Genomic DNA, 23,393 nt, shown 5'->3' with positions numbered 1-23,393 from the left:
TTTCCTTACTTTAAATTCTACTAGCTAACCTCTAAATTGTTGAATCTTTCTGTGTCAGCTGGAGAAAGATGAAACATAGAAGCCCTATAAATCTTACCCCTTGTTCTTTATGACTATGCTGCTATACATTCTGACAATACTGCCAATGATTCTCTGTGTGTGTGTGTGTGTGTGTCTCACTGGAGAGCTGGGTGGTACTATGGATAAAGTGCTAGGCCTAGCATCAAGAAGATTTATCTTCCTGAGTTCAAATCTGACCTCAGATACTCACTAGCTATGTGGCCCTGGGCAAGTCACTTAACCCTGTTTGCCTCAGTTCCTCATCTGTACAACTGAGCTGCAGAAGGAAATGGCAAACCATTCCAGTATCCTTGCTAAGAAAAACCCAAATGGGGTCACAAAAAATGGGCCACGACTGAAACAACTGGAAAATTATGTAGATCATGCTGGAGTTCTTCATGATTAATTAAGCATAATGACATCTGTACTCTGAAGAAAGAAAAAGAAGAGAATATAGAAAGAGCATGTAGCAGAGTAGTTGGACCTAAGGCCTAAATGGTAAGTTGGGGCCAGATGATAGAATCATAGATGTAGAGACTGGAAAGGCTGGTTCCCTCATTTTATATATGAGGAAACTAAAACAGAGAAGTTAGGTGGCTTGCTCCAGGTGACACAGCTAATAAGTATCTAACACAGAAATTGAACCCAAACCTTCCTCGTTCCAAGTACAGTGCCCGATCTCATGGGAGGTCTTGAAAACCTGACAAATAAGTCTGAACTTTTTTACATAGGCAATGGAGGCCTTGGAAGGATTCTAAGAAGGGAAATGACATGGTTAAAGCTTTACTTTAGGGAGAGTAATCTGGTAGGTATGTAGAATGGGTTGTAGCAGGCCAGGCAAGAGACAATGAGAGCTTTGGATAGTGGACTGAACTGGAATAAACACTGAAAAAAAATTCTTACTCCAGCTCTTCTTTTGCTAGATTCCACACAAACAACCCATCACCTTTCTATTAAGACAAAATTATCTGGGAAAAATACAATAAAATTGAATAATTTGTACCTTTTAAAAATTCTTTGCACTTTACATTCAAAAATTGGGTTTTGGGAGTCACCCAAGTCTCATGAATAGGCCATTCATATATTGTGTCTCAGCTGGTCATTTCATTGATTTTATTTCAGTTCTATTTTAGAGCCAATCTTGTTTGGATCTCTGTATGATCTCTGTACAGTCTCTGTACTCTGTTTGGAACTTGGTTCAAACACAACACACTGAAATCAGGTCTAGAGATAGAGATTTCAGCTTGGATTTGAAGTTATAGGGTTAGCTTTCAAACAAAATATTAAAAGAAAATTGTTGAAGTCATAGGAGTGTCTGAAGCCACAAAAGGAAAGTGTTTAGAGAAAGTAACACAAGTATAATTAACATCTATTTAAGGTAAAATGCTAATTTCATCTGATATGAAGACAATTTTATTGGGAGATAAATGCTTTCCTTCAGAATAATTTACAATGAGAGACACTGGAATTTTGATCATAATAGAAACTCTTAAAGTAACAGGTTAAACATGTTTTCACTAAGCATTAAGGAAAAATAAAAAACTAATGGGTTCTGAGGATCTTACCCTTTGTCATTTTTACCAACATCCACTCTGACGATGTCATCCAGATCTTGGTTTCTTTAAATAATGTAAAATCAGAATAGATCAGCAATATGTAGGTCACCATATAATTGGACTAAAACCATTCATTTGTTTTCAACCAGTTAAAATGGTTTTGTTCAGGAAGGATTAAGCTGAATAAACAATTACTTTTATTGCAAATCATTTCAATTTCTGGATCTTAGTTTTATTTTTCTGGGTTTTTGTATGATAATGGGATTGAGTGAGATGATCTCAAAGGTGCCTTCTAAGTCTAAAATTCTATGTTCATATCAATTCTATATTTCCAATGAAGAATAGCTCTGGTGCTTCTCTGTGGCCCAGAATGATCTTTAGCTTCTTAAAAACTGCACCATACAAAGATAAGTTTTGACAAGTGATATCATCGTGAAATGATTTCATCTGAAATAGAGAGAAGCCATGAGGTTGGCCAACTGAAATGATCATTTAAAGTTAGTTCCTACCAAGAGACTTGAATTTGGCTAACCTTATATGCTTATTTTAAGTCAATTCAGGTGCTTTTGGCCACAATTCATAAAATCATCCATGGGTTACACTCTACACCATAGCAAAGAATTCCCAAATTAATGAGATCATAGATCAATTTGAATATTAGAGTATCTATAGAGGCATGAAGGGGTTGCAATTTGTGTCATTTGAAGGAACATCACTAATAACATCACAGATCTTTTGAAACATCAAATTATGAATTCTATACCAGACCTCCTGTAGTGGCAGTTATAGCTAGGTTTTAGAAGTACCAACTAGTGCTCACTGAAATAACACCACTATTCCCAAAACTTACATTAAAAAACATGGTATTAAAACAGATTTCCTGTCCAAGTAAATATGGAATTGTGGACATAGGATTTTATACCAGAGCTAAAGAACATTTAATTATATATGCAAATAATACATTGTTTGCCTTTCTGGGCCTCCAAATGGAAAAAAAGAGGAACCTATATCAATCATCATTCAATAAATACAGTAGAACCCAATTAAAACACTGACATAGAAGTGTCCTAATATAGGGGAAAGAGTGCTAGATTTAGAGTCAGGAAAACCTAGGTACAAATCTGCCTCTGATATACACTAGTTATGTCACCCATGGCACACGACTTAACCTCTCTGAACTTCAGTTTCCTATTCTGTAAAGTACAGATAATTATATCTGTAGTATTCTCATATGGGTCTGTGAGGCTTAAAGGATATAATTAATGTACATAAAATGCTTTGGAAGTATCAAATCACTACATAAATGTCAGCTATTATTGTTAATCTCTCATATAAGATTTCCATACTGCAATTGGAAAACTATACTCTAAATAAGGGAAATGTGATTCTCTATAAGATGTAGCATTTTTTTTTTTGTGGTTTTTACCATGATCATAAAGAGGGAAATGGAAAGGGTGTGATATCCTCAATTAGGACAAGCCCTGGGCAAACTTAGTGAAATAACTTATTTGTCAACTTATTTGTCTTTAGAGAACAAAATAAATTGAAGCAATAATATTTTTTAGCCAGGATTTCATGTCTATTGTTTTCTTTTTATGAATATATTTTATATTTTTAGTTTAATTCAAATGACAGAATAAAAAGAAGAGAAATGCTCTATAATTGTATTTAAAAGATTTATAACTTGCTTATTCCAGGGACAGGAAAAATATTTATAGAGGTAATGATAAGGAAAAATGATTGCATGATTATCTGTTGGTAGGGAATGATGGTAAGGAAAAATAATTCCATCATTATCTATCTGTTGGTAGGGGAAGATGGTAATTTTGTTTGTTCGTTTGGTTTTTTTTTTTATTTGTGGGCAATGAGGGTTAAGTGACTTGCCCAAGGTCACACAGCTAGTAAGTGTCAAGTGTCTGAGGCTGGATTTGAACTAAGGTCCTCCTGAATCCAGGGCCAGTGCTTTATCCACTGCGCCACCTAGCTGGCCCCGATGGTAATTGTTTTTAAAGAGAATAGATTAAAAAAAACTTATTTTTTAAATTGTTGTTTTGCATAGAACCTACCTTGTTTTTTTCTCAGCAGCTCTGTTTGCTTCTGTATATACAGAGGGTTTAGGAGGAAATATCTGCCTATTTTTGAAAAATGAGAAGTAATCATTTTAAAATGACCATCATGAATTGCAGAGAACACATAATTATTTAATGAAGTCAAACGTATAGAATAACTTATATTATCCACAATAAGAAAGCAAGAGTATATTTTGGTTAACATCATTGCTCTGACATAGTGCATGCCCCTTCTACTCTTTGCTCTATTGAAGGCTTAATATGCCATTGTAGAATTAAGTAGATTGCTTCCAATATCTTCAGTATTTGTCATTGAGTAAATTATTGAGTTCATGTCATTTTTTTACCTATCAGCCATAAATTATATTTTTATTCTTCATCCAAAAGGATAATCTCATGCTATTATGAGCAGGTAAAGAAATATTATTTGTGAATGATAATTTAAAAAGTAATCTATTTTCCTGTTTGATGAGAAGTCCTGTTAGGAGAGCACTGAAAAAAGTTTTGCTTTAGTCAAAATAGGTCTACATTTCAAGTATAGTTACTAAATTAAGTATGAAATGGGAATTGGCAAAGTTAAAATGTAGACTTCTGGTTTCTCTTAACAATTTATGATCAAAGATTATCTTTGGTCTTCCTCTATGTGTTTGCCTGCCCTCCTTATATTTTCTTACTGATTCTCAAGAAACCATCTTCAATGATTATTTTTACTCTAGAGGTTATCCCTTAATTACAGAGGAAACATTTCTTTTGCATGTTCTTTCATTTAAATTATCTTGCTGTGATTAAAGCAGTTTCAAATGTGCAAGTTCTAATTTCATTTTAAGGACACTGGTGAAGGCATGGATATCTTAAAATAGTCAATGAAGTTAGAACAAGTCATATGAAATGTAATTCCTTCCACATGAAAGCAAATTCACTGATCCATGGATATGGTAGGTTGCCCCCTACAAAATAGACTGGGCAAATTCCCAGGATGCCAGGCCACCAAGCAAGGTTTCTAGGGGCAGCAGAGTAGCTAATACTCTGATGGGAAATTAGTGGATGCTTTCACTAGAAATCACAGTCTAGTTTGAGTGAAGGAGTATAGAATGTAGTAGTTAGCGTGGTGTCCCTATTGGTTTCAAAACAAGAATACTGAATTTGAAACTTATCTCTGCTACTTACAGTAACCTTAAATTAGCATTTAGAGTTCCTACCAAGAGGTTTTCATTTTGAACCAAGCCTGTATAGTTATTTTAGCCAACCGAGAAAAAGAGTTTCCAATCAAATAAGATTCAGGTATTAAATAATAAGATAACCGAGAATAATAGTAAAAAAAAAGTCCTATTTAATTAAGAACTTTATTTGCAGTTTTGAAAATTTGGTTTGATACTACCATATTTTAAACACAAAACTAGGATCCTGATCTGGTATCAAAGATTAATATTTTTATTTCATACAAAAATTTAGCAAAGAGGAAACTTCTCAAATTTCTATATAGTCATTATACTTTGATTATAAACTCTAAGACAGAATATAAAGCTATAAAATATAAAAATTTGGACCGTCTTTAAGCTGATACTTGTGGGTTAAAACCTAACTCATCCTAATCTTCCTGCTCTATCAGCATTTTCTTTTTTTTTTTTTTTAGTGAGGCAATTGGGGTTAAGTGACTTGCCCAGGATCACACAGCTAGTAAGTGTTAAGTGTCTGAGGCCGGATTTGAACCCAGGTACTCCTGACTCCAGGGCCGGTGCTCTATCCACTGCACCACCTAGCTGCCCCTCTATCAGCATTTTCTAGCACAAGTGGACCTCCTTCCATAGGATACTAAGCTCTATAATTGTGTTTCTTGTACTGTCAAAGCAAATCGACCTCAAAAAGTTGAATACAAAGGAATCATAAGCAGACAGTGGAGCATATCCAGTGTTCTCAGTTTGGCAAAGCACTTGTGTTCTTTAATGCCACAGTAATTACAGAATTAATTGGGGCACATAAGCACTCAGTGTAAGTACTCCAAATAGTAACAACAAAGTAAGTTAATCAAACCCACCAAACTACAAATTTAAAGATAATAAGAATTTCACCAAAACATGCATTGATATTCATTTAGGATTTGTTTTAAACATCCAGGATAGAATAAGACTCGTCTGGTGTTTTCACTGATATTCACTGAGGCAGCTAGATGGGACAGTAGGTGGAGCACCAGGAGTGGAGTAAGCAAGACTTGAGTTCAAATCCAGACTCAGATATATACTAGCTATGTGACCCTGGGAAAGTCACTTGCTTTCTATTTGTCTCAGTTTCCTTATCTATAAAATAGGGATATTAGCCCTTGCTTCCCAGGGTTGTTGTGAGAACAAATAAGATAATAATTATAAAGTACTTAGCATAGTGCCTGACACATAGGAGGCACTATATAAATGTTAGCTACTATTGTTAGTGTTATATAGGGAACTCCCAAATGAGGAGACTAATGGAAGTTGCCACCTTCTCTGCAACTGGGTCTTAGAGAGTTGCCTAGAAGTAAGAAGGTAAGTGACTTGCCTAAGATCACACAACTTTTCAGAGGCAGGACTTGAACTCAATTCTGGCTGACTTTAAGGCCCTCTCTATCTCCATTACTTTATGCAGCCTCTTTAAATTTATTTGCCTAGTTAAAAAAACCAATCAATCAACCAATAAACATTTATTAGGCACCTGGTATGTTCTAGTCACTGTGCAAAAGATAGACTCTGCCCTCAAGAAGTTCATAGTCTAACAGACTGGAGACTTTCTCAAGAATTCAGGCATAGAAATGTGTAAGGTTCAAGAGGAGATGAGCGATAACACAAAGAGGCTGGATTTGAACACATGAAGATGAGTCTTTCTGGTTCCAAGTCCAGTGCTTTATCTACTGTGCCACCTAGCTACCTATTGAACTACAATTAAATACAAATGTTCACAAAAAGGAAACTACTGAAACTTATTTCTAGGTTTTTTTTTTTTGAGAGGAAGCATCTCTGCATGTGTGATTTCATTATTAAAGAGAATTCCTAATGAGGTCATTTCCTTCACTAATATAGATCAGAACTATTTTTGCAACTTAGAATTTTAAAGAGTTGACTAGCATATTAAGAGGTTAAGTAACTCGCTCAGTCAGCATGTAGCCAGATGCAAGATTTCAACCTAGGTTTTTTTTGTCTCTGAGGACAGCTCTTTAACCAGAATTCTATTGTATGTTTCAGTGCAGGCATTAGCCATCAGTGTTAGAAGGCAAGAACAGGTACATGCACACAGAGCAATTTAAGACTAGCAACCTGTGTGCTACAGTTATAAATATTTGTCTCTAGAAGTTTCTGTGAAGCCAAAAATCTTTTCAGCATTTTCATGCACTTTGTAGTTAACTCAACAGCTACTTTACTTACTTATCCTATCCCCTGCACCCAAAGAATTCTGGAATATCAAGGCTTACCTATTATTCTGTCGTGCTTGTGGGGGTGATGGAACTGGAGAATAAGGCCTTGGCAGTATTGGGGGCAGAGCAGTTGGTTCCCTTTAAAACAAACAAAAAAATCATTTCACTATGCAAGAAAAAGATTGTTTTCTAAGGCCATGAACTATACAACTTAATCTTAAATAGAAATATAACCCATAATCCAGTGATGCCCACCAGCACATGTGAACATTATTCCATTATAGTCTATAAGAGAAAACAGGTAAGAATCCATAGTGGACAGAGCTTGCAGAGATGAAATATTAAGATTACAGAACATAAAAAAACGCAGTTTGACTTTTTTTTCTCAGCCACTTCAATTCCAACTTGAGTTAAAACACATCCTTTAAATAGTTTAACACTTCATGAGGATTCTTTGCTAAAGCCTTGGTGTAACCAGCCTAGTAGCCCATGAGCATGATAAGTAGCACTCAGGCATCAATATATAAGCTTCTTTGGTAATTAAGTCAGCCCCTCCAGGCTGTTAGGAAAATAGCCGCAAATGTTTTCAATTCACTGGCTCTCAAAGTAAAGATGAGCTAACATTCCTAACTAAATCTCTGCCTAAACACCATAAACACAGGATACAAATAAATATTGCCAGGTAGAATCTTTGGATAGAAGATTAGAATGGCATTAAGGGGGGCAGCTAGATGGCGCAGTGGTTAAAGCACCGGCCCTGGATTCAGGAGTACCTGAGTTCAAATCCGGCCTCAGACACTTGACACTTACTAGCTGTGTGACTGTGGGCAAGTCACTTAACCCCAATTGCCTCACTAAAAAAAAAAAAAAAAGAATGGCATTAAGACTAGCATGGTGAGAGGGCAGCTAGGTGGTGCAGTGCATAAAGCACTGGCCCTGGATTCAGGAAGACCTGAGTTCAAAGCCGGCCTCAGACACTTGACTTTACTAGGTGTGCAACCCCAGGCAAGTCACTTAACCCTCATTGCCCCACCAAAAAAAAAAAAAAAGAAAAAAGAAAAAGACTAGCAAGGGGCAGTGGATAAGAGTTCAAGCCTAAGATTCAGGAAAACACTTGAGTTTGAACCCCACCTTGGATACATATTAACCATGTGACCTTGAGCTAGTCATCAAATTTCCCTGTGCTATCAGTTTCTCTGTCTGAAAAATGTGGAAAATAATAGCACCCATCTCCCTGGGCTGTTGTGAGGATCAAAAGATAGAGTATGCATAAGGTTTTACATATTAGCTATTGTTACATTATTTGAACCAGCATGGTATAATTACCTAACTACAGAATATGGTCATGGGCATATTTTGTCTCTGATTTGAGCCAGAGTCATATTCGGGGCATATGAATACGTATGATATGGAGGGGCACAAGTATTAATCTAGAGACTAGAAGTTATAAAATTTGTACAGATAAGGTTGGCTTTACCCATTGATGACTTGCATAGTATTTAAGCACTTAGGCAATGATTTGAGGAGCGCCAAGGCTTTCTCGCCCCTATGTATCACTATTCCCAGCAGGCATGGGATGAATGTCTGAAATTCCACCATTAAAGATTTATATCGTTGGATTAGAGCCTGGCCTTTTAAAATGCGAATACTTCTGAGAGGGTTGGTTACCGAAAAAGTCATTTTCAAACCTTTAACACTTTGATGTGAATTCAACAATTCCCTGTGTACCTAGCACAAAGGAGGTGCTTAATAAAGTCACATTGGTTGATCGAATTAATTTATCAATAAAACTTCAGAGTTTATGAGCTGACTGATAAGAAGATGTGGAGGGTAACTTGGGAGTGGGAAAGGTAATCTGTTAGCGTCAGAAATTCCTAAGGGGAGAATAAGAACAAAGGCCTAAATAAGATGGTAAGAAGAGTTCACAAAGGGGAGACAGTTAGGTGACCTACTTTGTCTGCTTCACAATTTAGTGCAAGGTGTGAGAGGATTTATCCCAAGCCTTCATCTGCTAAATATTCACAATTTTAAACAGGCTACATTCTCTATAAGGTGCTCTAAACACTGATGGTAACTGTAGGAAGAGAGAAAGTCCCAGAGGAAAGGATAATATGGGAAGGGACTTAGTAAAATGGCCTTGGGATGGATCCAAGAATGCCCAGGATAGAAACAACGGGTGTATAGAGTTGAGAAGGGGGGAAAAGAAAGGTTGATGGAGAAGTGAAATTTTATTCAGCACTAGGATACATTTTCACCCCTGCTGGGACAGAAGCCAGTCAATGCCAGGTTTATTTCAACCTACCTCAAAGGGGCCTTCATTTCCATCTATGTGCTGACAACCACAGATGACAAAACTGAGGAAGTCCAGAGCCAACTGCGAGGGCTCATTTATGCCCTGCCAAGAGCACAACATGCTGCCAAGCATTGGCGATTTAAAATGCAAAAGCAAAGGAGGAAGCTGTTGCTCTGAATGTTTTCGAGAGACAGGAAGAGAGAGGTACTCATGTAGAATGCTTCTTGCAGACAAATGCATTGAGAATCTTCCTTTCTTTGTGAGCATCAACTTCCCCACCAAGACAGATCCAGAGAGTTCTCTAGAATTATAGCTTCTTGACTAGAGTTGTGCAGAAAACTCATTAAAGAGAACTAATCTAACTGAGCTTTTTACATGTTCAGAAACAGAAAGCTGTGCTTGATTTTCAAATAAGACAGAAAATAAACTCCAAAACCATGTCTATAGAAATGACTATTTTGATGAAATACTTCCTGTTCATTTATTTTAAGCTGTTGAATGATCTTGCCTTGCCTTGGTGACTTCTTTGGTCATGATGTCAAGAGATATAGGGCTATATAAAATGATTGATTTGAGAAAGGAAGTTCTTTTGTTTTTTACTATAGCAGAGGTCTGGATTAAATCAGACGTTCTTGGATCTCTACTAATAAATTACTCCTTCAGTGCTCAGTTCTTATCATGTTGTTGTTCAATCAATTCAGTCATGTCTGACTCTTTGTGAATCCATTTTGTGCTTTATCCACTGCACCACCTAGCTGCTAATGTCTTATCATATTCATCTCCAATGTTCAGCAAAAAGAGGTATTTTCCCTATCAAATTAATATGTTTTCAAAGATTTGCCTATGTATCAATACATAAGGGACCTAGCAACATTTACTTGATCAATAGATATTTTCAAGGCATTTTTAATCTATTTATTTTATAACAAAAAGAAGTCTATATTGTGCATAGTATCTACTATCTGAGCATTTTGCAAAGCACTATGACATATAAAAAGAGTATAATCTTGTCTTTCAAGGAGTTTGAAATAAGGTTGGAGAGACAAAATATTACGATGTACAAGAAATAATTATAAACTATAATAAGGCCCAGTTAATTAAGTGTCAATGTTATATAAATGCTATAGAAGTCAAAGGAATGATCTATATGTGTTTGTTGATCACTCTCTCCTAGATACCCTTTCCTTTTCTGTTTTTTGGGGGTTTTTTGGTGGGGGACAGTGTTATCTCTTGGTTTTCCTCCTACCTATCTGTATACTCTTCATTCTTCTTTGATAGACCATCATCAGGGCAGCTAAGTGATGCAATGAATAGAGCACTGGGCCTGGAGTTAAGAAGTCCTGAGTTCAAATCTTGCCTCAGACCTATTAGCTGTGTGACCCTAGACAAGTCACTTAGCCCTATTTGCCTCAGTTTCTTCATCTGTAAAATGGGCTGGAGGAAGAAATGGCAAACCACTGCCGTATGTTTGCCAAGAAAAACCCAAATGGGGTTACAGAGTCAGATAGCATGTGCCCATGCACACACACACACACACACACACACACACACACACACACACACACACCCACCCCAGATGTGAAGGAGAAAGTGTAGAGGGGATCTCCATTGCTCTCATCTGCTAGGTGAAAAACCTCTGTCCCTGGAATAAGGGAATGAAGAAATTATTTTTAAAGAAAGGCATAATAAAGATTACCTTCCTCAGTTTTCTATAAAGGACTAATTTAAGCTTTTATAGTAAGATTTTTGCCAACCAACAGTGTTATCTCATAATAATGATTTGATTCACATGGTAAGTGTTCCCTGTAATGATGTTTCACCTAGCATCATGGTTTTACAGAACAAGGTAATGACGTTAAATAAAAAAAAAAATGCCTTTGCAATAAATATTAAGGACTCCCAGTCTCCATGTTGGATTACTTGGGGCTTTTTAGGTTGGAAAAATAGTCAATGACTGCTAAATTATTTTAAGGCTTTTTGACAAGTTGGCAGGAAAAGTCATCTGTTATTCAACAATCTCCTATTTGTAAGCCCTTTTAGAAACCTACCAGGCAGGATAACTTGTCATCAGAGGCAGGGTTTCTTTATATATATATATAAACTATATTAAGAATTTTCTCAATATGCAGATCAACTGTTATTTTGCCTTGTTCATGCAGAAATCAGAGAAATTCAGCTCTTTCCATCTGTCTGAGTTCCTCTCAGAAAGGCCAATAAACCGAAGTTCAAAATATCAGAAGCAGACATTGCTTATTATTGTCAAATAGTGGAGGACAAAAGCCTGTGTCCTTAGTCGAACATACAAGCTCCATACATCTCTGTGCAGGAGACAGCTTTTGTGTACAAGAGGAAGAAAAGAGCTCTTGAGGTAAGCAAGAGTCTTTAGTTCAAGGAAACAAAAAAAGCACAAGATTAAAAAACAATCAGAGTATGGCATAGTTGAACAAAAACAGTGTGAATAGTTAATAGACCTGGGTTTTGGACTTAGTTATTTTACAATTTACCGTCTTCTTTCTCTTATCTTCTCAGTTTCCTCATCTAAAAATGTAATTCACCCCTAATTACTTTCTAACTCTTAAATTCAATGATTCTGTTTCCAAGCTGTATTATGTCTACAGTACTAAAGAAAGATGCTCTCAATACTAACATATGTTAGCATATTTATTGGGTGATTCTGGGTCATCTTCCATGCATAAAATTATTTTAAAAATGTAAAACCAAAATGCACATATATTTGTAAATGCTAAAATAATTATTGCAAAAGTTAATGAATATTCTATGAATACAGGAAAACATGAATACAAAACTCAGTATTACAGTCTCCAATTTTACTAACAGATTTTATGTCAAAACCTTTTTATTAACAAAATATAAGTTAATGCAAAATGGATTTCAGTTGAACAAATAAAATATAGGTGTTTTTTACTCATATTACTAGATTTTTAAATGGACTGGTACCCAAAGGGTTAACAATGTTAAAGTAACATGGAAATGGTTAGTTGGTTTTGTGGTGGGTTTTTTAAAGCATCATTTATGGTTTACAGTCAAAAATAGCTGCAGAGCAAGGTTGTCATGGCAACTCACAAATCGATCAAGGATTTTTCTTTTAATTGTCCACCAATCAGCTATCTGGAAAGAAAAGGAGGAGGAGGGGGAGGAGGAGAAGGAGAATATGTGAAGCAAATGAGGAAAAATAATTAAGATGGTGTAAAGAAATAATTTAGTTAAGGAATTATTGTAATTTTGTTGTCAGATCCTTGGGATGTTAGGGTGAAAATGATTATTAGAAACATTTTCTTCTTTGCATTTTGACTATTATAGAAACTACTGTGTGTTCCCCTATTTTTTTTAGTTCTGAATGACCAGAATAGATGAGTTTTTGAGTATATACTTTTAAATGGGTAATCTATATTCATTTCTCAGTAAATTTCTGAAAGAAGCTTTGGTTATCAGTCATCCATCCAGAGTCAGAAGCCTGAGTAATATGGCTTATTTTGATTTAACAGGATGGAGGGAGGAGAGAGAGGTTGCATAGCATTTTTTGTTCTGAAGGCTTTTAAGGGGAGGTAGAGGAGAGTGGTACAAGGTCAATTTGAATGAAAATTGGCAATTATAGTTTTAGAGAATTCCCTCAGGGAATTGCACTCCTGATATTCCCCTCAGACTTTCTCTACAATTCCTCATAAACATCTCCACCCTGAAAGCTCATTACATCTCTGTATTTCACACACTGGAAATATTTCTTTCTCTACCCCCATTGGTTGTTCCTTCTCAGAACCTCTAAGGAAGACACTTATTTCTTCATTCCTCTTCAGGCTATAATCCTTACACACTTTCTATATTTCCTGGGTAGCTAGGTGGCGCAGTGGATAAAGCACCAGCCCTGGATTCAGGAGTACCTGAGTTCAAATCTAGCCTCAGACACTTGACACACTAGCTGTGTGACCTTGGGCAAGTCACTTAACCCCCATAGCCCAGCAAAAAACAAAAAAACAACAATAAACAAAAAACACTTTCTATACTTCTTTTATGTGTTGTTGAGAAGGTAAGGTCCTTGAGGACAGGGACTGTCTTTCTGCTAATATTTGTATTTCTGGCACTTAACACAGTGGTTGGCAGAGAGCACTTAATAAAAGTTTATGGACTTGAGTTGGGGACAATGAGGCCTTAGTCTGAGAGATTTCCCTGGGGACATTAGAAGATCAGGAGATTTGCCCAGGGTCACACAGTTAGTTCCTTTGGGTCAGAGGCAAAAATCCATCTTCTTGTCTCCAAGGCCAACTCCTTATCCATTTTGCCATGCTGATTCCCTATATGCTATGTACTGATATTTTTAAATGATGATATTATTAACTTGCTTAAAAGAAAATTACTATATTTCATTTGTTTTTTCTGAACTTTTTAAGAAACCTGATCCCCTTCTCTAAGGGGAACATCTTGAAGACCAAGTGAAAAGACTTCTGGGAGCTAAAAGCTGCCCCTTCTTTGTCATGGATGCTGTAAGTTTGATCCTATTTTCTACTGGAATCTTTCTGCACTTGTAGGAAAGTACAGCAGAGACTTTGGTGGGGGGGGGGAGGCATTTTATTCCAACTGTTTTTATACCATATCAGTAAATACTTTTCCCTAAAAACTTTAAAGAAAAAGACCTTTCTATACAATTGAGACATGTTTCAAACTTTCAGGACCAGTAAATATTATTAATCTTCCCAAATGGCTGTAAGTGTGAACATAGATGAACAACTGGAAAAACAAGCATGTACTGCCAGCTAATTTTTTATGTAGGGAGGGAGAACATCCTGATAAATATCATAAAAGCAGGAAGGCAGTGTATATTGGAGGAGGAGAGAATAAAGGGAATATTTCCTAATTGTAAATTTCAACAATATCCAATAGTTTTCATTATTTACCAAATTGTATATATTTCCTATACTATATTTCTTTCTCATACACACCCCAACCACATTCCTGTCTGCTGCCTTGCTGTTGTAAACTCCAGCCTAGAGACCAGAGACAATGCCCTTGGGGGACCTACTTAATTCTTTTAGCTCTGGAACTCCCATATTGGGCTATACAGTCCTGGTTGGTAAATGCCTTCTATGTCCTGCTGTATGTGACTGGTCCCAGTTGTACTTCACTTTATACACTGGCTACCCCTCTCCATCCTCCCCTCCTCCCATGCACTTCCAGTTCTGGAACCATAATCAAATCAATATTGCCATTACTAGTAGAAAAGGTGTGTATATCACTCTACTCCTTTGTGGCTTCAATCACCATCCCTGTGATTTTTCAAATGAAAACACTCTTCCCTTGTTCTCATTCTCCTATATGTCATCTCCCTCTATTAGAATAAGAGCATAGAGGGGCTCACTTTTGAATTTGTATTCCCTGCACTCAATTATAGTCCTTTGCACATAGGAAGTTCAGGTGATAGAATAATGAATAACTGCTTTTTCATTCACTAATTCATGTATTACACTATGTAATTAGATTCCTTGACTCATCTATAGTTTTATATGTCAACAACCAAATATCTGTTGCAGATTGTAATGTGTCTATGACTTGGTAGATAAGACTTAAAGAACTTACTGAGGCTCAGAAAAGTGACTTGCTCCTGTTCAAAATGACTGACAGAAGACAGATACAAAACCCAAATCTTCCTGACTCTAGCTCTAGCACTTTTATCCACTAACAAGAATTTTTCTGATAGAACATCTAAACCTATCATATCTTCTTGGTTGCTTATTTATATGGAGAATGCATTGCAATAAATAATTTTACTATTCATAGCATTAGCCTTGAAATAGTCGGTCTCCATGGTTCCATTGACAATAATGTAAGATGAACACCAGCAAACCTCAGCAAAGAAAGGGAGATTGAGATGAAGCGGGTATTTAAAAAGTGCTGCATTAACAGTCATGGATCATATCTTAAGCACACAACTTAAAGAATAATCATAAATAGAAAGACTGAAGAGAAGGCATATAATCTCCTTAGGAAAATTAATTGCCAAATAAATGATAGCGATAATGATCCTTATACAACCAGGAGAGGGAGAGACTATAATTTGCTATGTGGGAAAAAAGTGAAATCTGAGCCAAAGCTTTGGATGGGTAGCATTTGGATAGTGGAAAAGAAAGAAGAGGGCATAGTTAAGGAGGGGAAAAGAATACCAATCACCTAAGTAGATTAATTTGACTAGGTTAGAAGCAGAGGTGTGCTGGAGCCAGCTAATAATTCTTGAGAGCCAACTATTAAACTTTCAGCATGAGCATTTATGCCTCAAAAATATCAGACACTAAAAATCAGGGTTTGATTTCTTGTTTTGTTGATTTCTAGACTTAAGAAAGTGATGGAGAAACTGTTAATAGTGCAAATGAAACTTAAAAGTGTATCATGCAAAATTTCCCCTCTAGAGAGCCTATTATTAAACATTTACCAGCACACCACTTGTTAGAAAGCTTATGTACAACGTATAAAACTAGAATGATCAGTTGGGATTTCAAATGCCAGGGCACAGTTTTTGAACTATTACTAAATCCTATAGGCACTGAAGATTTATGAGTAGGAGAGTAACATGATGTATGATGTAATTTTTAGGAAGATTAATCTGGAAATTGTTTATAAAGTAGATTTTATCAGGGAGAATATGAATATCAATTAGTAGGCCATTGCAGTAGTCTAAACATAAGATGACTAAGGTCTTACCTAGACCATTGACAGAAATAGAAAGGAAGGGACAATTCAGATAGAGAATAAAGGTAGCAGGTATAGATTGCTCATTAAGGAGTAAATATGGGGATAGCTAGGTGGCGCAATGGATAAAGCACCAGCCCTGGATTCAGGAGGACCTGAGTTCAAATCCGACCTCAGACACTTAACACTTAATAGTTGTGTGAACCTGGGAAAGTCACCTCATTGCCCCACAAAAGAAAAAAAGAGTTAATATGAAGAGAAGAAAGGAAATTGAGTTGTAGTGAGAAAGGCCTGGGGGCCAAGTGAAGGTACTAGTTTTGAGGTTTTGTTTGTTTTTTAAAGATAATGGAATCCTGTACATGTGTGAAGTCAGAGAAAGCAAAAATTGTAAATTAATCAAAAAGCTAATTTTGAAACTTGGCTCCTTTTAAAAAATATTTCTAATAGCTTTCACTGTGTTTCAGACTTAGTAATGTCCTTTTGAAGGTAAAGACCTTCAATATTTTTTTCCTAACATTCCCCAAATATTTCATGCTTTCCAGGTTTGCTAAAAAAGGCATTTCTTAGCCTTCAGCATAACAAGAAACATTAAAAAGTAAGAAAGAGAAGTTGTAGTTTCAAGTTTTTCCAAGGAAATGCACTTGAAAAATCAAGAGTTTTATTGTTGTATTAGTATAATTCTCTCCTTTTCAGCAGGTAAATCTTTAGCATTGTTGCTCCCCCTCCCCCCCCACAGAGAAGTGGTTTATAGTACCACTAAATGTATCATCCATGACTCTGAAAAAGGAACGAATGTTTAAACTGATCGATCTGCTCTGATAGTAACCTTTTGTCCTTAGCTCCAGTGCTATGGATGTGAGCCAGGATGCAGAAGGATTACAATTCATCTCCTTTCCCCAGTTGAATCACAACCAATAAACCATAAATTGTCAGGGCAAACAGCCAAATGATGTCTGTTTTCTGCAGGCATATCTCAACTGGCTCAGCTGAATTGGAAATATGAGGAGTGAGCTCATGAATAGCCCTGCAGTTCCATATCCAGTCAGGTGATAAAGTGAGTTGCTTATAATAATGGTTTGCATTAATAGATTAATAATGAACAGAGGAATAAAATAAGAAGTGATTTTGGAAGCATACGGTCCACACCATGAATAGTAATTGTCAGCTATTTCTATCACGTTAAGACTTGATGGATATAGAAATAGAATAAGAGTTGAACTTCAGAATTTCTAGGTTGTCTTCCCTTATTTTATCTCACTTAAAACCCCACCAAAACATGTCCAAAACAGAAATCATTCTTCCCTACTGAGCTCCAGCCTCTTCCTCCTTCCAAGTCATCTAGGTTTGCAATCTTAGCATTATCCTTGACTCTCATTCCTTTGTCCTCCCCATATCCAACCACTTGCCAAGTCTTGTCAATTCTACCATTACAGCATCTCTCATTCATCTGCTTCTCTATGCTTATATAGTTGCCACAGAGGTGGGGTGTGTGTGTGTGTGTGCGCGCATCACAGAGTGGGGAAAGGGGGTGTGAGGGGTTGTTCTCATATCTCTTCATTTGAGTCCTGCTTGACCTTTGTAATTTTGTTACATTAAAAAATTTTTTTTGGTGTGTAGTTGTTCTTTCCCTTTATAGGCTACTGTTTATTTATACCATGATGTAGTCAACTGAAATTATAATATCAGATATTAACTTTTTTAGGAATTATCCCAGTTAGATCAAGCTGGGAATTCTTAAGCCATCAAACAATCAGATGTTTAAACCAGAATATTGTTTGTTTATACTCATTACCACTCCCACTCCCACCTTCTCCAAAAAGATAGCACTAACAAGTAGTTGCACAAGCAACTCAGAGAATTAGGGAGAGGGTTTATTTCATCTCTTCCACTAAAGCCTTGTGTAGTTGAATAATTAATATGGGAACCCTCACTGTGGTCATTGAACATCCCAAACACCTGGTGCTACTAAGAACATTTCAATACAGAAGGGTATATGAAATGAAGGGAGAAATGGTATCTGTGTTGTCAAGGACAACAGTGCCTGATGCCAAGTAAATTTGTTGCTTTAGTGAGCAGATAAAAAAAAATAAAATAAGAGAGAGAAGCATGGAAAGATTTACATGAATGGATACAAAGTGAATCAAGCAGAGCTAGAAAAACATTATATACAATAAATGCAATGATGTAAATGGAAAGAACCACAAGACAATTTAAAAATATTGAAAAGTTATAAAGAACAAGTTTGGCCTTGAAGAAGAGATGTGAAATGATGTCTTCCAACTCCTTTGTAGGGAAAGGAAGAGAGTGATGTTACTAATTTTTTTTCCTATTTTTCCTCTTTCTCTTTTTAAAAAATTCTTTGTTATGAAATGGGATAATTTGTTATGGGATAATTATAGGTGAGAAAATCTAGGCCATCTTAAGACATATCAACAAAACACTATGAAAAATAAAGAAAGAGGTTAGACTTTCCACCCTCAGATCCTCAGAAATTACTCTCCCTTTCCGCCAAAATGAAGTCATTCACTCACTCATTCAGCAAATGCTTACTGAGTATGTGAGTATGTATACAAGGCACTATTCTAGTCATAGTTAAAGATAAAGATGACCAGGACACAGTCCCTATTTTGTTAATTGAGAAAATGATCCACTCACATTTATAACATAAGGTAAAAATGTAATACATGGCATAAAAGACAAATGAACAAGGTACTGTACGAGGTGAGGGGGGGGCTATGGTTCAGAGAAGAATCACTTGAATTGTTGTTCAAGTGATATATTGAAGGATGGGTAGCTGTTCAACACATGCAGATAGAGGAAGAGAACATTCCAAAGGAACAGGAGATCATGGGACAAAGGAAAGGAGACAAAACAGTATTAAGTGTATTTAGACAGCAAAGAATAATTATTTGGCAAGACAATAGTCTAGACATGATGAGTAGTGGAAAATAGAAAGCCAAGAAGGAAGGTTAGGCCCAGATTTGGAAGGCTCTTGAAAGGCTAAGAAGATAGTATTCGTTTTTGGACAGCAATATAACAAGAAAGTTTTGAGTAACAATGACTTTGGAAGTAGAGGGAAAGGGGTGGGTAGAGACATAATGGGACCAATTAGAAAACTATTACAGTAGCTCAGGAGTGAGATAATTAAAGCCTAAACCAGGATGGTGGTCATGGGAATAGAAAGGAAGAAAGCAGAACTAACATAAAAATACCTGGGTATCTGGAGTGATGGAAGAGACAAAGATAACTTGGAGATTAAAAGTTCAGAAGAACAGTAGAGAATAATAGATAAGGCACTGGGCCTAGAATCAGGAAGATCTAAGTTCAGACTGTTAATAGCTGTGTGACCTTGGGCAAGTCACTTTACCTTTGTCTGTCTAAGGTTTCTCAGTTGCAAGATGGGTATTATAAAAGCACCTACCTCCTGAGGTTGTTGTGAGGATCAAATGAGATAGTATTTGTAAGGTTCTTAGAACAGTGCCTGGCACATTGTGTATGCTAAGTAAATGCTTGCTTGCTTGCTTCCTTCCTTCCTTCCTTCCAATGATGAGCTTGAACTAATGCTCTTCCATAAGCATGGAGATATCTCACATATAGTTGGTAATGTGAGTCTGTTGCTTAGTCTAACAAGGTTGATGACATAGCACAAGAGGAGAACCTGATCTTCTGGACTAGTGCACCTCTAAATTCTGGTTCTGTAGGGATAGGCATGTGCTCTGGCATCAAACTCGCAGCCTCATCCATAAGGAGATGACAAAACTCCCTTAGGGTATGAGAAAACTGAAACATTAATGCATGATTGGTGGAGTTGTGAAGTGGTCTAACCATTCTGGAGAGAAATTTGGAACTATGTCTAAAGGCCTATAAATAAATAAAAGGCCTATAAATCTGTGCATACCCTGCGACCCAGCAATACTATGACTAGGTCTATATTCCAGAGAATATTTTGTGGGGCAATGAGGGTTAAGTGACTTGCCCAGGGTCACACAGCTAGTAAGTGTCAAGTGTCTGAGGCTGGATTTGAACTCAGGTTCTCCTGAATCCAGGGCCAGTGCTTTATCCACTGCACCACCTAGCTGCCTGAATATTTTTTTAAAAAGGAAAATGACCTAAATGTACAAAAATATTCATAGCAGCTATTTTTTGGTGGCAAAGAATTGGAAATTGAAGGGATAACCATTATTTGTTAAATGGCTGGGTAAGTTGTGGTATATGATAGTGATGGAATACTTTTGCCCTATAAAAAATTAGGAGCAGGATGCTTTCAGAAAGTCTGGGAAGACTTAGATGAAGTGATGCAAAATGAAGTGAGCAGAACCAGGGAAAACATTGTACAGTATACATGTTTAATAGTGAATGACTTAGCTATTTTCAGCAATGTAATGATATAAGATAATTTCAAAGGACTTATGATGAAAAATGCTATTCACTTTCAAAGAAAGAACCAATGGAAATTCAGATAGGAGCACACTTTTTAAAAAAAACTTTATTTTCTTTGTTTTTCCCCTTTCTGTCTGTTTTCTTTCACAACATGACTGATATGGAAATATGCTTTACATGATTGCACTATATATATACACATATACATATATAAATACATAAACATATATGTACACATATAAAATTGCTTGCCTTCTTAATGTGGGTTGGAGGGAGGGGGGGAAATTTGGGACTCACAATTTAAAAAAATAAATAGGAATTTGTTTTTACATGTAATTGGAAAAAATAAAAGCAAATTGGGATCATCAAATATCAAACATCAAAGGAATATTTCATACAAAAATAGACATGATAAAAAATGGTAGGGACTTAACAGAAGTAGAAGAGATTAAAAAGTGGCAAGAATTCACAGAAGAACTATACAAGAAAGACCTTAACATCACTGATAATCACACTGGTATGATTGCTGATCTAGAACAAGATATCATGGAGAATGAAGTCAAGTGAACCTTAGAAAGTATTGCCAACAATAAGACTAGTGGAGGTGAAAGAATTCTAGTTGGGCTATTTAAAAATCCAAAAAGATGATGCTGTTAAAGTGCTGCACTCAATATGCCAGCAAATTTGGAAAACTCAGCAGTGGCCACTGGACTGGAAAAAAAAATCAGTTTACATTCCAATCCTAAAGAAGGGCAACACCAAAGAATGTTCAAATTACCATATTTATCAAATTGTTCTCATCTCACATGCCAGCAAGGCATTAATACTCTGCAAGCTAGGCTACAGCAATATGTGAACAGAGGATTACCAGAAGAGCAGGATGATTTTCAAAGAGGCAGAGGAACTGGAGACCAAATTACCAACATTTACTGGATTATGGAGAAAGCAAAGGAATTCTAGAAAAACATTTACTTCCTCATTGACTACACTAGATAGAGCCTTTGACTCTGTGGATCACAACAAAATGTGGCAAGTTCTCAAAGAGATGGGAGTGCCAGATCATCTTACTTGTCTCCTGAAGAAGCAGTATGGGGGTCAAGAAGCAACAATCAGAACTGAACATGGAATAACTGATTGGTTTAAGATTGGGAAAGGAGTATATATTGGATTGTATGTTGTCACCTTATTTTACTTATATGTAGAGTACATCATATGAAATGCCAGGCTAGATGAATCTGTAAAGAATTAATTGTTATTTGAGGTTTTTATGCCTTGGGGCGCACTGGCCTGGGGCTCTGCAAACTGCATGGTGCTCCACCCACTGGTTGTAGCCCTTGCCAGGGCTCTGGCACTTCACGTCATCACCACTCACCAACGCCTACATGGGCCTGGCAAAATTATAATGATTGGAAGCCTAGTGACAGTCATGTGACTGTCAGAGCGGCCATCCCATTGGCTGGGGCTGTGTGGGGTGTTTCTAGGTTTGGGGGAGGAGAATTGGGCATTCTAAGTGGAAGCTGGAAAGCGACAGGCGTTCTGCTGTGTATTTTCAGCTGATTCCTGGGCGGTGGTATTTTTTCAGGTATTATAATTTCACTTTCCCCATTTTATTTCCTTTCCCTTGATCCTACTGATCCTGTTTGTGTTTTTTTTTTTTTAAAGTTCGTTCTTGTTAAAATAAATCTTGTTCTGTTTTGAGGGAGACTGCCGGTCTTCTTCCTTGCCCCAATATTGCAGCGAGCCACTTAGCTAGCACTCCCCAATTAAAAATTGGTCCCAACAAATCGAAGGCCAGAATTAAGGTTGCTAGGAGAAATATCAATAATCTCAGGGGGCAGCTAGGTGGAGCAGTGGATAAAGCACCCACCCTGGATTCAAGAGGACCTGAGTTCAAGTCTGGCCTCAGACACATGACCCTGGGTAAGTCACTTAACCATCATTGACCCACAAAATAATAATAATAATAATAATCTCAGATATTCAGGTGATACCACTTTCATGGCAGAAAATGAAGAAGAATTAAGAAACCTCTTGATGAGAGTGAAAGAGGAGAGTGTAAAAGTTGACTAAAGCTTAACATCAAAAAACTAAGATCTTGGCAACTAGCATCATCACTTCCTGGCAAATAGAGGGAGAAGAAATGGAAACAGTGTCAGATTTTATATTCTTGGGCACAAAGATCACTGCAGATGGCAACAGCAGCCATGAAATTAAAAGAAGCTTGCTCCTTGGAAGGAAAGCTATGGCAAATCCGGATTGCATACTAAAAAGCAGAGATATCATCTTACTGATAAAGGTCTATATAGTCAAAGCTATGTTTTTTCACATAGCAATGTATGGCTGTGAGTGTTGGACTATAAGGAAAGCCGAGTGCCACAGAATTGACACTTTCAAATTGTGGAGCTGAAGAAAACTTTTGAGAGTCCCTTGGATAGCAAGGAGGTCAAATCAGTAAATACTTAAAGAAATTAATTCAGGCTATTGACTGGAAAGTCAAATACTGAACCCGAAGCTCAGATACTTTGGTCACATAATGAAAAGATGCAACTCATTGGAAAAGACCCCGATGTTGGAAAATATTAAAGGCAAAAAGAAAAGTGGATGGCAGAGGATGAGATGGATAGTGTAATGGAAAAAAAAATGTTAAATTGGTGAGGAATCAAGAGACAGTAGAGGACAGAAGGGGCTGGTGTGCTATGGTCCATGGGATTATCGCAAAAAAGACATGACTGAACAACAACAACGTTCTAAAGTATCTTAAATAATGAAGTTATTTTTTAAAATAGGACAAATTCTCTTATAAAATTATCCAGCAAATTAGTTTTGCCTTTCTTCCTTACCGTCCATTTCCTGCTACATTCTGGGTGGTATTGTACCCCGGAGGTGGTGGTGGAAACCAGGATTGTCTGTTAAGAAATAACATGTTATGTTAGGTTATTTTTTACAAGTACCAATTCTTG

The 23,393-nt window shown here is 36.7% G+C and overlaps 1 protein-coding gene across 1 annotated transcript in view; it reads right to left on the bottom strand.

Moving 5' to 3' along the window:
• Window positions 1-23,393, bottom strand: part of SCEL (sciellin) — a 132,332-nt gene that overhangs the window by 71,535 nt on the left and 37,404 nt on the right. The window contains exons 8-11 of the mRNA XM_043996635.1: window positions 23,274-23,339; window positions 7,122-7,202; window positions 3,683-3,748; window positions 1,626-1,679 (exon numbers count right to left, since the gene is read on the bottom strand). Coding sequence (XP_043852570.1) covers window positions 1,626-1,679; window positions 3,683-3,748; window positions 7,122-7,202; window positions 23,274-23,339 — 267 coding nt within the window. The remainder of the gene's footprint in view (window positions 1-1,625; window positions 1,680-3,682; window positions 3,749-7,121; window positions 7,203-23,273; window positions 23,340-23,393) is intronic.

Source organism: Dromiciops gliroides, chromosome 3 (assembly GCF_019393635.1).
Source record: "Dromiciops gliroides isolate mDroGli1 chromosome 3, mDroGli1.pri, whole genome shotgun sequence".
Taxonomy (NCBI): Eukaryota; Metazoa; Chordata; class Mammalia; order Microbiotheria; family Microbiotheriidae; genus Dromiciops; species Dromiciops gliroides.
The sequence above is the reverse complement of the archived record's forward strand: the minus strand, read 5'-3'. Positions and strand labels throughout refer to the sequence as shown.